This window comes from Sycon ciliatum, assembly GCF_964019385.1.
Source record: "Sycon ciliatum chromosome 5 unlocalized genomic scaffold, ocSycCili1.1 SUPER_5_unloc_1, whole genome shotgun sequence".
NCBI lineage: Eukaryota > Metazoa > Porifera > Calcarea > Leucosolenida > Sycettidae > Sycon > Sycon ciliatum.
The window spans coordinates 703276-717428 of record NW_027044462.1 but is presented as its reverse complement, the minus strand read 5'-3'; the positions used below and the strand labels follow the sequence as shown (position 1 = coordinate 717428).

Below are 14153 nucleotides of genomic sequence, written 5' to 3'. Positions count from 1 at the left end.
AATTGCACCAATATTCAGCAATTTGTGGACGAGTCACAAGCCGGTTTCAGACCTGGTCGCTCAACGGCTAATGGGGTTTTCTGTTTGTGGTCTCTGTGTGAGAGAGCTTTGCTAGGAAATTGGAACTATTCGGCAGCATTACTAGATTGCAGCGGTGCATTCGACACAGTGAACCATGGCAAGGCGCTTGATCGAATGGCCGCTTCGGGTGTACCCACCTCAATGATGAAATTGCTAGTCTCCGATACGACAGCTAGGGTGAAGATTGCCCGGCAGCTCAGTGCTCCCTTCTCGACCAAAATCGGCGTGGTTCAGAGAGACTCGATGTCTCCGGCCATGTTAATTGTCTACGCAGAAGGTGCGATGAGGCAGGTGAGAGAAGCCTGCACCTCCCCTTCATACCGGCCTACTCATTTCTCACAGTATGCAGATGACACCACAATACATGACACTGATCGTGATGCTGTGGTGGCCGCTGCAGCGAAATGTGAGCCAATTTTCGCCCAGGATGACCTGAGATTAAATCTAAAAAAACTCAATTTGTAACTCCTTCCAAGGATGATGACGCATGGAGAAAGACGAAACTACTTGGAAGTCTCTTGTGATCTGGAAGTGAAATCGAGAACCGTATCAATGCGGCTAATCAAGCGTTTGGCACTATAGCCTGGAAGAGACACACTATATTATCTAGATTGCCTATGTTTACCACACTTATCCTTCCGGTTCTATTATACAACTGTGGCCTGTGAACCTTGACAGTAGCACTCGGCAACAGAATCGACACGTGGCATCGCCGCAAACTAGCTACTATGATCCATTTTTGGCGTAGTGTATCCCCAAATAATATCGAATAAAAACTTATACAAGCTCTTCAGCCAATTGCCTATCACCAGAACTTGCAGGGAACGGCGCTTGTTATGGTTCGGCCATGTAATCAGATAAGGCAGTGACTCATCATCCTACAAAGCTCTAAGACTTTCACGTGACACCAAAGACATCAAGAAGCCCAGAGGACGCCCCGTAACCAGATGGATCGACAACATCAAGAATGACTTAAAGACAATAAACGTTTCCATTGCCGAAGCGGAAGCTATCTCTCAAGACAGGGAAGCTTGGCTCAGCATTGTGAATCAATGTACGAACTCATCATGCCTAAAATATCTGCGCTTACTCAAATATCTTTTTGATAAATAACATTCTGTACTTAATATTATATTCCTCATGCCTAGGCTCATGGTGGAATTGATGTAGTTTTTCCTGCAATAACAGAATGGAGAAGATGTGTATGTCATGTATTTCTCGTTTTCTCTAACTCTTTTTTGCCGACAGAGGCGTTAGCCCCATGGGTGATCTCCCCCATGGGGTACATGCGAGCTGATATTTTTATTATCATTATTATTATTAATTAAAGTACCATCCCGAGTTCGCCCTCTCTTTTTTGGTGTGCGCAAGACCAACATTCTTGCTCATACTCTCTCCTTTGTGTACGATCCCGCTGATAGTTATGTTGCCCAATGCAGTGGTGTCGTGTTCCAATGCTCATGACAAAGCCCTTCACTATTCTTCCATCAGCAGCCAGTACTTCTGATCGGTGCTGCGATCACCTGCAGACTGATTGGATGACCTTTGCTGTGGAACAAAACTTGGCGGTTAAAGTTTGAACTTACAAAATCCCTAACATTTACTATCTTTGAATTCGGATGGTGAGCCAATTTAATTATGTTAAATAAGGAGCAGGACAACATGTTAAGAGTGATAAATACCTGTCTACCAACATAACCAGATCATATACAGTCAGCGAGTGCGACAAAATGGCACAAAACTGACAAGGAGTACTGAGACATTTCCGAGTCTCATCCTGCAGAGTTGGAAGGTTATTGGTTTGTACCTTGGAGACATGTTGGAATAACATTTCAGGTCGCTGAATGTCTCACTTCTCCTTGTCAGTTTTCTGCCATTTTGTCGCATTTCCTGACTGTATATGATCTGTTTATGTTGGTGGACAGTTAGTCATACAACGAAACATTTTGTCTTTCCCCGTTTTTACCATAATAAGATTGGATCACGATCCGAGTTGGAGTTCGCACACCTTTTGAGCCGTCATGACATATACGGCGAAACGTGCGTCGCGTGGAACTACTTTATTCTTTATCCAGTAACTTTCGGCATTCTTTGTTGCTGTGGGGCGTAGCTCGTGCTCTTCTTTGTTGCACGTTCCTTCCCCTCTTGGACCTTTCCGAACCGGATCCTTCCAGTTTACAAGGCATTTGTTCGTCCCCTGCTGGAGTACGCCCCACTTATCTGGATTGGAGCGTCACCCAGCCAACTCAGCCGACTGGACCTAGTCCAGCACAGCGCCCTCAGAATCATCGGACCGGGAGCAATCCTGCCCAGTATGGCAATCAGACGGACATTAGCTGCCCTAGCTTGTTTATACAAGCTACAAGTAATTACGGGCCCACCTCAACTTCTTGCGGTTCTGCCAGCTCGCCGTCAGCAGTTGGCCACTCCGTGAACCCGGAGCGACCATGCCAGCGCTTCCGGCCACCAGTTTCACCTGGACGCCAGCCTCTACCCCGTTAGTCCTGAAGCGATCATTTCCCCACTTTGTGCTCCACCAGTGGAATGCATTGCCCTGTGATCTGCTCCTGCATCCTCCCCATCGCAGCCTAATGCAGGCATTCAAGACGCAAGTATACCGCTACCTGCGCGCCGAGAATGGAATGTGGACTACTGACTCAGTCTAATCGCACATATCTAGTATCTACATGTAGGTATTGCTCTCTTTTTCCATGTTTCCTCTACTCTCTGTCTTCAACTCGGATGGTGCCACCATCCAATTAAATTATGGTGAAAAAGGAGGACAACATGTTACGAGTTATGCCTAACTGTCCACCAACGTTGGTAGACAGTTACTTTTATCCCAGACTTAACGGTAGTCATAACTCGTAACATTTTGTCCTTCCCCTTTTTTACTCGAATATACGATCGGAGAAGATCAGAGTACTCGAACTCGGGATCTCAGTGCCAACTTTCACCCCCAGTCTTCAGTAAGAACGGAGGAGCCACACATAGTTCAAAATAAAAGATATAGAGGCACCAGGAAACAGTTCTTACCTACCGTGCATATCACAGACATTTTTGATAGTGTGTCTACCCCTCAATTGAACGTCAGCTTTTGCTCGCGAGTCATTCTACTGTGTGTTTGGTTTAAGCAATTAGTCACGTAAAACAAAAACAGTTGAAGTGGATAGCGCTTGACGGTTAATGACGTTCAGGTCTTTAGTGAGAGTTAGTGAGAGTTAGTGAGAGAATGCGGGTGGCTGTAGTAGAGAGGGAAAGTACCATTCATTACAAAGAGTGATCGTATTCTTGAAACCACGATGGCTCGCTGATAAAAAAGTATAAAACGAAAGCGCTCCAAGGAGATCAATGTGTTTCATGGTGGCGAAGGAACTGGAGCAATGCCCATTAAATGGCAAACACTCACTTAGTGAATGTGTGCAGTAATATTATGTTAAACAAAGCATCGATGGTTTGTAGAATCTCGCGACTGAGAATCGAATGGCATGCTGCCTCTCTGCAAAGAAATTGTAAGCTTGGAAAGAGGTCTAAACATTTCTAAAGACATAATGAAAAGAGGAAACTAGTTAAGACGTGCAGTATGTTGCATTTGGATGCAAATGAGCGCAGTGTGTGGAATGAATCTAGTAGTGCCTTGGGTTTTATCCACGCTTTCTTAGCTTCATTTCCACAAACTTCAAACTCTTGTTCCCGTTATGCACGTACACTACACCAGTTCCGTCTCCATCACTACGTCCATACAATCCATTGACATTGATTTCGTGACAGTTGTTATACCACCAACCACCCTTGTATGCATTGGAACATTCGCTTCTACTAGAGTCATGATCACGATCTCGAGTACTGAACTGCTGTCCATTGTGGTAACTCATTCTGTCTTGCAATGTAGGGCTTGAGAATCCTGAAACGTGTAGTCTGTAATTGTTAGCTTCACCTTCAACACGGAATGTTGACCACTTGGCATAATGCTTCTCTCCAGTTGTCTTGAACACCATATCAATACGCAGTTCATAAGTACTACCAGCTTGTGACGTCAGATAGTGTAGTGTATCTAGGCCCAGCCAGAACTCTCCAGACGCTGATCCGAATCCTCGTTTGTATGCATTCCAGTCACGGTAAAAGTCCACTGAGCCATCTTGTCTTCTCTGAAACACAATCCAGCCACCTCCATCAGTCTCTCGATCACAGTATGCAGTGTACAGTGTAGTCATTTTTCTGCCGAGGAATACACTTGACGGACCAGAGTCGGTTCTCTGACAAGAGAATAGCCCTGCAAAAGGACGAAACAAAAATACCAAACTAGGCGCAGTGTACATGCAAGTTCCATTCAGCAAAGATCTGGGTGACTGTGAAAAGCACTATGTAATAATGGCATGTTAATACTGCTAATCTCTTGCTGAATTCGTGGAAATAAAGCATCGCATTTGCAAATATTAGTCAAGCCCGATCTGTGTTGAGTGAGCGCAAACCAGGAAAGCCTCTTTTTGGAGTCAGGGTGCAAGGATAATACAAATAAGCCCCCGTTGCAATCCTAAGCAGCTTTACTATCGATGCAAGTATCAACCTTGATCTCCATCGTCAGCAACAAGCACAGATTCTGCATTTTTCAATACCGAAACGTTGTGCATATGTCTCGAGATGTATTAAGCATATCAAAAACGTTTTCATGGGGATGAAGTTTCCTCGGGAGGACCTTCAGGATTTCTGGAAGGAAACAGAAGCCTGGATCTGTCAAGAGGTTGGGCAAACATTGCGACCAACCTCTCTTCTTTGAATGAGAATTCTCCAAAATGTGCACTGCTACATCTATAGTGCATTGCACTAAGCTTGCAAATGAATCACCAATGACGTCATCAGGGATCGTCCCCAAAATTTAATTCAAAAAGTCGTCTTTCCACTCGATTCGATCGCGTCTGGATTCTCGTTTTTGGTGAAGAGGTGTTCTTTTTCACATACGGTCGTCATGGCACCGAAAATTGACATCCAAAATGAAGCTGGAGGACTCCCAAAACCGGAGCTGACCTTGAAGTCTTTCCAGCAACCACTGGCATGATACTCAAGAGTAAAACGGAATGGAATATGGGCTTAGAAGTTGATAGTTATAATTATGCTAATATAACCATCTACGTGCTGGATACCTACCTATCTCTCTACCCACGTAACTAGTAACTACCTAACCACTGTACCTACATACCTAACTACCTACCTACATACCTACATACCTACCTACCTACCTACCTACATACCTACCTACATACCTATCTACCTACCTACATACCTACATACATACCTACATACCTACTTACCTGCATACCTACATACCTACCTACATATCTACCTACCTACCTACCTACCTACCTACATACCTACCTACATACCTATCTACCTACCTACATACCTACCTACCTACCTACCTACCTACATACCTACATACCTACCTACCTACATACCTACATACCTACCTACCTACATACCTTCCTACCTACCTACATACCTACCTACCTACCTACATACCTACCTACCTACATACCTACCTACATACCTACATACCTACATACCTACCTATCTACATACCTACATGTATATACCTGATAATACTACCTATGTACTTACCCATATACATGTACATGTCATTAATACCCAACCCCTGCCTTACCCACTTGCGTGTAAACGTAACCTCGCCTACTTGGAGTGAAAGGTTGCATTAACCTAACAAGATACTGATTTTACGGCTAGTTCAAAACACGATAAGTAGTACAACATGTCGCAAGACGATTCGCAGACTGTATCCTCACTTACTGATATTGGGTATTTTCATTATGGGTCATGAAGTGCGGATAGTAAGGAAATAACAAATCCCACACCTGCAGATCGATGCATCCCTTCCCCTCATTGGAACTTTTCTCACCTGAGACTTCCCAGTTTGAAGTATGTTGTTTAGGGCTTTGTGGATGTGTTGGAGATAGGAGCCAGGTCGTCAAATGTCTCAATATCCTTGTCGGTTTTGTGCCTTTAGGTGGCGCTATCTTACAGTACAATATCTCGTTACCCTGGTGGACTGTTAGACTAGTGTTAGTCATACTTTATATTTCATTATTATTGCATTTTACCTTCTTGAGTTCCCTGGACTTCGTTGAGCTTTTCATTCTGTGGGAAACCCCAACAAGAGCAAACAACCTTTTTAACTGAACATAATTATATGCATGTAAAGATTAAAAAAGCACTCGCACTCACAAGCTTGTTTCCATAACTCTGCAAAACACTGAACATAGTTTCAAATTTTCACATCAATTTTCTTTTTAGCATCGTTTCCGCATTTCCGCATCAATTCAGGGAGCAAATCTACAGTAATTGTTTGGCTTTTATACCGGTAATACTGGATTACATGCACTCATAAAGCATTCACTACCTTGTAGGGGAAGTGAGCTTAACTACACCGACTCTGGTTCAGTCATGGCAAAGTTACTTATAGCTTGGTAAACACATGTTCTACTAGTACAATTGACGCAATCCACCATATCATCAACTCACCAGGGCGGCAACCTGAGATGACATCTGATTCATAGTGGAGTTTACATTGGTAAGAATCTTCGTACCCAGTTGTTGAAGATATGAATCAATACGATTGATATCATCTCGTCTTCCTGCACGTAGTTCATGTTTCAGTTGTTGCACATCCTCACTGACTTGATGTAATGTGTTGGATTGCTGTTTGAACTTAGCTACATCCATCCACTCTGGAGAGCAAACAACACAAAAATCACGTTTCGTTTCAGACTCAATCGGGTTACATTTGCATCTTCAGGAGCACTGTTTATCCTCAATCATCGCCACGCATGATCGAATTCCTAATAGTTTTCCAAATCGCTTTCATTACCTTTTTTATCAGTGTATTTTGGTGACTAAGCCAAGAGATAACTGCTACCAAAATCAATTAAAGATTCATACTTCGTTTTACAATTATCACCAACGATCGCTCAACGGTGACCGAACGCATTTCGTACTCTCCAGAAGTCATCTTTTGACTAGGTAATACCTTCCTTACATATGTAATGATACACAATACTCAATCTGCGGACAGAACTGTTTCGTCCTTTGTGGACTCGTCAGCGCAGCACAGAGGAAATGAGGCCGAACCTGATAGCAATGGAAATAAAAATTTCCAATCAGGCCCGAACGTACCTTGCCAGAGTGCTCAAACTGACAAGTCAGTGAGCTCTGCTCTGCTCTGCACAAATGTAATGATACATATGTGTACAGCACGGTCATTAGTTTCTCGTGCAAGACAGTTTCTACTAAAAATACATCGTACAGAACTGAAAAATTGTATATTTGAAAGAGAAGCTACTTGGAAATCGGTTGTTTGCAAGTGGAACAAGACTGACAAGAAGGTGTGAAGCGGCAAGAGGTAAAATGATTAGCTTGGACATCATTGCCACACACAGCGTCTCTCGTGTATCACCCAGGCAACTCACAGCACACTAGAAGTTGGAAGGTAATAAGATATGAAGGAGATGTGTCTCATTGGTTAGGTCACAACTAATCGCCAACGTCACCTCACCCCCCCCCCCCCCCCCCCCGCAAGCGCCCTATTAGATTATCAGAGATTTGGAAGCATCAGCCAACACTGATTTTGTAAACCGTTTGAATTTGTTCGTTGTAATGATCCATCTGCCAACGACGTAAGACGTAAGTAAAGTAGCATTTACTAATGCTTCCTTGTGCACCAAGTATAGATGGTGGAATGTCTTTGGAAGAGAAAACGTCATTGTGTTTGATTATGATTCGAGCCAAGATAAGGATAAGTGCTCGGTATTGTGAACATCTTCCCTTCCTAATGATTTCTTGAACACACTAGAACTTTCCACTTGATCAGATCAGCATGAACGTGCTCTCTTTTACACACATACTTTCTTCACAACGTGATCCAATGTACAGTGGTGGACAGTGACAATGAAATGATGATCCTCTCTGTCGACATGTTGCACCGTTTTGACATGGATTACCAGAGCAGGATGGCGGTACTGTGAGGTAGGGATGGCAAACAAAAGAAGATGAGGATGAAAGAATTCATTCAGAAAGTGATGAAGGAAGCAGCATTTTGAAGTGATAGTTTTGCATATCACAACACATAAATATAATAACACTTGATCTCCCATCTATCACGGACAACTGTACAAGTGAAAGTAGGAAATGCAATGTGTTTGCTTATGCTAAAACAGAGCGAACGAAAATATACCATTATTATACACATGCTTCCATCCCAACAATGGTATCTGATTACCGCGGGGAAAAATCATGATTGGTTTTGTGCCCCAACAGAAGTAGTTTAATAATAACTACCTGCCACAGGATCTTCACAAGATCTTCAAGAAGAACTCAGTGAAGGTGAGCTACAGTTGCTTAACGAATATAGCCACCATCATGCGTGGACACAACAAAAAGCTACTCAGCCCACAACAGGAAGACCTGCCATGCAACTGCCGAACTAAGCCTGACTGCCCTATGAGAGGAAAGTGCCAAACACAGCTGCTGGTCTACACAGCCGAAGTGAAAAGCAGTAATGTTAAACCAGGACGTGTGTACTTCGGAGCAACAGAGCCAACGTTCAAGACCCGGTACGGAAACCACAAGTACACATTCAACCACAAGCAGAGAAGGAGGAGCACCGAGCTATCCAAGTAAGTCTGTAAATTGAAGGAGAGACAGGAAGACTAATCGATCCAGTGGAGTGTTTCGGAACGAGCACGAGCTTACAGCAACATCAGCAAGAGATGCCAACTCTGCCTCTCGGAGAGGTTCCGGAGGATAACTGCGGGTAGAGCAACATGTGTCAAGAAGAGAAGTGAGCTCATCTCGATGTGTAGACATTCCAACAAATTCTCGCTCGGAAACTACGCTGGGTTCACATGAGGAGATATGCAGTGTTTTCACACGCACACAAACACACACACACACACACAAACATGTACACACACACATACTCTGTCTCTCCCTCTCTCATGCACCCACATGTACACCCTCACTATTTCACACTCACACCAAACCAAACATTGCGCCATTATCCACACTAGTGTCTATTATGTCACACATTCTACCCAACCCTTTGGCGTCACACAACTCCCACTGAAACCTACCTAATTCCTGCGCCGGTTCTACATGTATCTCCCATCTTGGTTATAGCAATATACCTCTTATTATGTTTTATCGTCTGATGAGTGTTTATCAACACGAAACACGGAGTTACGAGTAAGATTTTTGGCCTCTGTTGTTCTGCCATGGATGCAGCTAATGGGGTCGTTCTCGGTACTTGTGCCAGTGGTTGTGAGACTTATCCACTCACCCCCACCGTTAGGCGCTGCATCTGCCGCTAGGGTTTACCCGGTGTTAGCGGCCGTCGTGAGTTCCCTTCGGGAACGGACACGAAAATTTCCTTTTTTTTCTTTTATTTTTTGTTCTGCCTCATTTAATTACCTGTTTGACAAAACTTTCCGGTATGACCATCATCACATTTGCAAACGTATGAGCCTTTTCCTTGTAAAGAACGTGTGAAGATGCACTTTCCCGCATCGCCACACTGGGGACTTTGTCGACATTGCTCAAGCTGACCACCTGCACAAACCAAGAATCACGTGGCAAAATGCGGCCAGAACAAGTTAGGAAGAGAATTCTAATACGACAGCAGAACACAAGAGCTTTGTTTCTGCTGAATGATCCAAAAGAAGGCAATGCAACAGGCGTCAAAGGATATTGAACTGGTGACGTGCACATCCAATAACTGCACAGAGTGTGTCTGGTCCTCACTGCAAATAGTGCTATTTTCCCTCTGCTAAAACGTAACGTACATAGAAGAAACAACAGACTGCTGCGGATTTCGAATGTTCTTCTGAGTTTCGTGCATGAGGTGATCTGTTGGTGAATGAAATTGGCGTAACTGCTGCCGTGATAGGACTCCATACACACGAACATCGGGTTGAAAACTTCGTAAAAACATGACATCGTATGGCTGTATAATTATAATCCTCTCGATTCTCTGGATAGAAAGCAGAATGGAATGAGATGATCAATACTAGACTTACTGAGACACTGTACCAGCAAATCAGCATTCTGCTGTCCACCTAAGAACGCAGATAGTGATGCTGTGTCAGCATTTGCAGAGTTGAGCTGATCAATGGGGTTATGTAGACCACTTAGCACAGTCTCTGTATCCTGGATGCTGAGACGAAGAGCGGTAGATGGTAGTAGATGAAGAACGCGTGCCATACACGACTCAGTATCACCTTACGGGCAAACAAAATAAAGAAAAATTGAATCATTGCAAAGCAACAAGTACATTTGTACGTGGAAGAGAATGAATATTTCATTCTGTTACCTTCACGCACTAGGCCATCACCAGACAACTGTGAACAGTAGTGAGATAAATCTGTATGCTGTTCTTGTTGAATCCTCGCAAAGCAAATGAATGGAGTATTTGCATTCAGCTGCAAACGTGATAGTTCATTTCATTCATTCTCATTGAAGGCGACAGTCGTATCGAAGGTACAGAAAGAGCGTAGTAGAACTGAGATACTGAAGAGTGTCAGCTTTCTGACCAGATGACTTGTAATGTTCAAGTCGGTGCAGTAGTATAGAGCCTATTAGAGGAATCACACTGGCAATGCCCCTACCTGTTTCATTTGCAGCGCTGGAGTGGTTACCTGCAGAAACACTCTTTGCAGACACACTACTGACGGAGGCCGCCAGCCACAATGCTATCCACATAGAGAACGGCGTAGTGGACGAGAGTCTCATTGTGCCTTCGATCAGGGCTGAGTCGCTCACCGAATTGTTCGGATTATTTCTAAATGTCGCGAATCAGCTCCACAAATCGGTACATGTGAGGCGCTCCGACTTCAGAAATAATTATTATTTACAATGACGACAGTATCCCTACTGATGCTCTAAGAAATAACGACCTTTGTACAATTGCTAGCAGTAAAAATCATGAATATGATCGTCGACGCTCGCTTTCCCCAGTCATCTGCATAATGGAACTAACGCAACGTTAGGTTCTAGGTTCAAGCAGAAGAGATTCGGTCAATCTGTTAGTTGACACAAACTCAGTACGGGTACATTGATCGCATCTAGAAGAGTGAAACGTGTCCAGAACCTGGCACGATCTTGCACACAAACTAACACTACACTTTCCCGTCCTCTCTTGTGTATTCTGCAACTGGATGCTTGAACAGCTGGGCTCCACAGATCTGCAGTCGATCATCTTACCTGTCATGATGGAGTACAGAGCATCTGTTCGACATGTCATTGGTTTACAGGCTCCCGGCTTTCACCCTGCTGCTTGCCAACAAAATTAATGATAACAGAATCATTGTGTGTGCTGGGAGCGCTGTCATCGTTTCTTTGGCGCCAGTGTGCCTCAGTAATGATAATGATGTAATTTCAGAAGCAAGAATTTCTGTCCGCTAGATACTGTAACAGACAATAGATACGGATTAGTCTTACTGGATATACTGATCTACCGTTGTTGGAGACTGCTGGACACAGTGTAAGATACTTATTGTGATGTTTGCTGACGTTGTGATAAACTGTGATGCTCTACACAATATTGTTTGGTGTGTGTTTGAGCTGACTGGTTTTGCCGTACTTGACAACAAAAGTATCTTCATATTTGGCTTCCCTCGTGTAGCTTCAGAGAAATGTAGACTGCATTCAAAGCCTTGACAACATCCAAATCACTTTTTTTTTATTCAAAACCTCCCTTTTATGGAATTGTCACCCACCCACATTGACTTAGGAATCTTCTGTCCATGTATTCAAGAAAGAGCTGCGCAAACATTCTTGTCATTATTCATGTCTACTCGCTGGCATGCCGTTACCCTGTTCATCGTAGTCCTCCCCCCCCCCCCCCCCCTTCCCAATCTGTACTCTCTTGTACCATCATCCTTCAATGCGACGGACCCCACGATAGGCGGTCAGCCTTTGGGTCATCCTAATAAAGTTATTATTAGTATTATTATTATTCATTCATTTTCTAGGTCGCACTAACACACACACGCACGTACACACACACACACACACACACACACATACACACACACTCACACACTCACACAGCCACATGCACCATGTATCATGCATGTACCATATATACGCTCGTCGCAAGAGAAGCACGCAAATAATTTACAAAATTTATTGCACTTTTTCTGCACCCACAGGTTTTCTCTCATACTATAGTTATGGCAACGATAAGGAACAAGATCTGAATGAGACAGATCAAGCCTAGCGCCAGATAAATGTCCAATCTACACAATCTTCGAAGCCAGGCGAATCGACCACCAACTCACACCTGGTCTACACCACACGGCCGGAGTACATAGGCATGAAACGGCCAAGACAGAGTTACCTGTGCACACTCTACAGTTGCTGGGGGAACCAGTATAGACAGCACGCTGCTTTGATAGAAGAAGACACTACTAAATCTGAGGACAGAACTGTCTCGTCCTTTGTGGACTCATCAGTGCAGCACAGAGGAAATGAGGCCGAACCGGGTAACAATGAAAAAATTATTCTCCAAAGCCAGATATTATAAACCAGGCCCGAACCTACCTTGTCAGAGTACTCAAACTGGCAGGTCAGTGAGCTCTGCATAACGCGAACATCAAAGGCACTACCCCACAAGAGTGCTCAAATGCTACAAGAACAGAAGCGAAGTAAAAAGCAGACACTAACTAATCAGCCTCGGCTACCGAGTACTGGGAACCCAGAGGCAACAGACGTACCAACAACCTCAGCGATGAAAGCTATAATAATTGCACAATGGATTATGGACCCGAAACTAGTACTGCCTTCCAAATGCTTTGACAAGAAGATAGCCTTCCAATAGGTTGGCACACACACACACACACACTCACACACACACGCACACACACACGCACTTGTACTTGTACTTGTACTTGCTCACTGCCAAAACTGGTCACGTGGGTCTCCCCGGGAGAGGGGAGAGAGACTCAAAAGGAATCTTGGAAAGATGACTCAATTGGCCATTGAACCACCCAACGGCCGACACCCCCCTGAAATCCCCAAACTAGGGTGGACTTGAAATGATCCCACTTATGGGCTCACCACACCTCAGTAAGTGGGTGAGGACAAGGTGCAGAAAAAGGATTGACGGCATCAGGGTATCCGTCCCGGGATCCAACACACACACACACACACACACTACTACTACTACTACTACTGTAGCTTGGTTGCCACAAGGGCCACACCACTCCGAAAGGAGCCAGAGTCATTGTCAGGAGCAGAAACGGAGATGACGACTCAGGTCACTCTGTCGACGGAACTGACGGCTGCAGCGAGAGCAGCGAACACCATACGACGCTCTATCAGACTTGGTTGCTCGATGGCCACGGTCGCACTTGTGACGTCTGAAACCAGGCACTGACTTGAATTGCCGATTGCATGTCACACACAAGAGAGAAGCTGGGACGTTGAGCGGTATAGGTGATCCGGCACGGACGCTTCCGATGGCTCCAGGGGCAAACAATGATGTACACGCAAGCCACCACGAGAGTGAAACCACCTCCTGCATGTACCACACTGCACAGCACCACGCTGTTCCTGGATGGGGAGACTTCGTTCTGCGCTACACTTGTGTCTTGCTTTGTCACCTGGCCGACGAAACGAACGGTGGCAGATAAGACAGTCCACCCGTTGAGATTGGTCATGGGAAGGACCGCCGAGGCTCGGTCCAACGGCAGACACCCACCAGGCAGATCGATCCTGAGCAATCCCATACCAAGCCATATGTTCAATGCCGATGTGCCGAAGATCAGCCGAAATCACATCCCTCCAGCGACAACGGGGACCACACGCAGGCCGAGGCGACGGTAGGAAGCCAAACAACAGCTGCTTGGGCACACGAACATCCGACATGCGGGCCACATGGCCAAGCCATTCAAGCCTCCGCTTCCGAAGCCGGAACGCATACACACACGAACGCATACACACACGCACACACCCGAAACTTTCTTGAAGTAGAATTCCACGAACTACAGTTTACAGAAGGCTCTTTT

General features: G+C 44.7%; 2 protein-coding genes across 3 annotated transcripts in view; both read right to left on the bottom strand.

Annotated features, from left to right (window-relative positions):
• The window catches only part of LOC135830332 (angiopoietin-related protein 7-like), a 78884-nt gene extending 66894 nt beyond the window's left edge, over nucleotides 1-11990 (bottom strand). Inside the window, exons 1-7 of one of the 2 annotated variants that reach the window (XM_065342595.1) lie at nucleotides 10752-11988; nucleotides 10164-10364; nucleotides 9559-9696; nucleotides 7995-8108; nucleotides 6616-6821; nucleotides 6195-6231; nucleotides 3052-4354 (exon numbers count right to left, since the gene is read on the bottom strand). In XM_065342595.1, the coding sequence (XP_065198667.1) occupies nucleotides 3726-4354; nucleotides 6195-6231; nucleotides 6616-6821; nucleotides 7995-8108; nucleotides 9559-9696; nucleotides 10164-10364; nucleotides 10752-10875 (1449 nt within the window). In that variant the 5' untranslated portion in view covers nucleotides 10876-11988 and the 3' untranslated portion in view covers nucleotides 3052-3725. Of the gene's footprint in view, nucleotides 1-3051; nucleotides 4355-6194; nucleotides 6232-6615; nucleotides 6822-7994; nucleotides 8109-9558; nucleotides 9697-10163; nucleotides 10365-10751 lie in introns of those variants that run through there. The other variant, XM_065342597.1, reaches the window with a different exon arrangement.
• LOC135830333 (angiopoietin-related protein 7-like) overlaps nucleotides 1-14153 on the bottom strand; it is a 175954-nt gene that overhangs the window by 147079 nt on the left and 14722 nt on the right. The gene's annotated exons all lie outside the window — the stretch shown is intronic.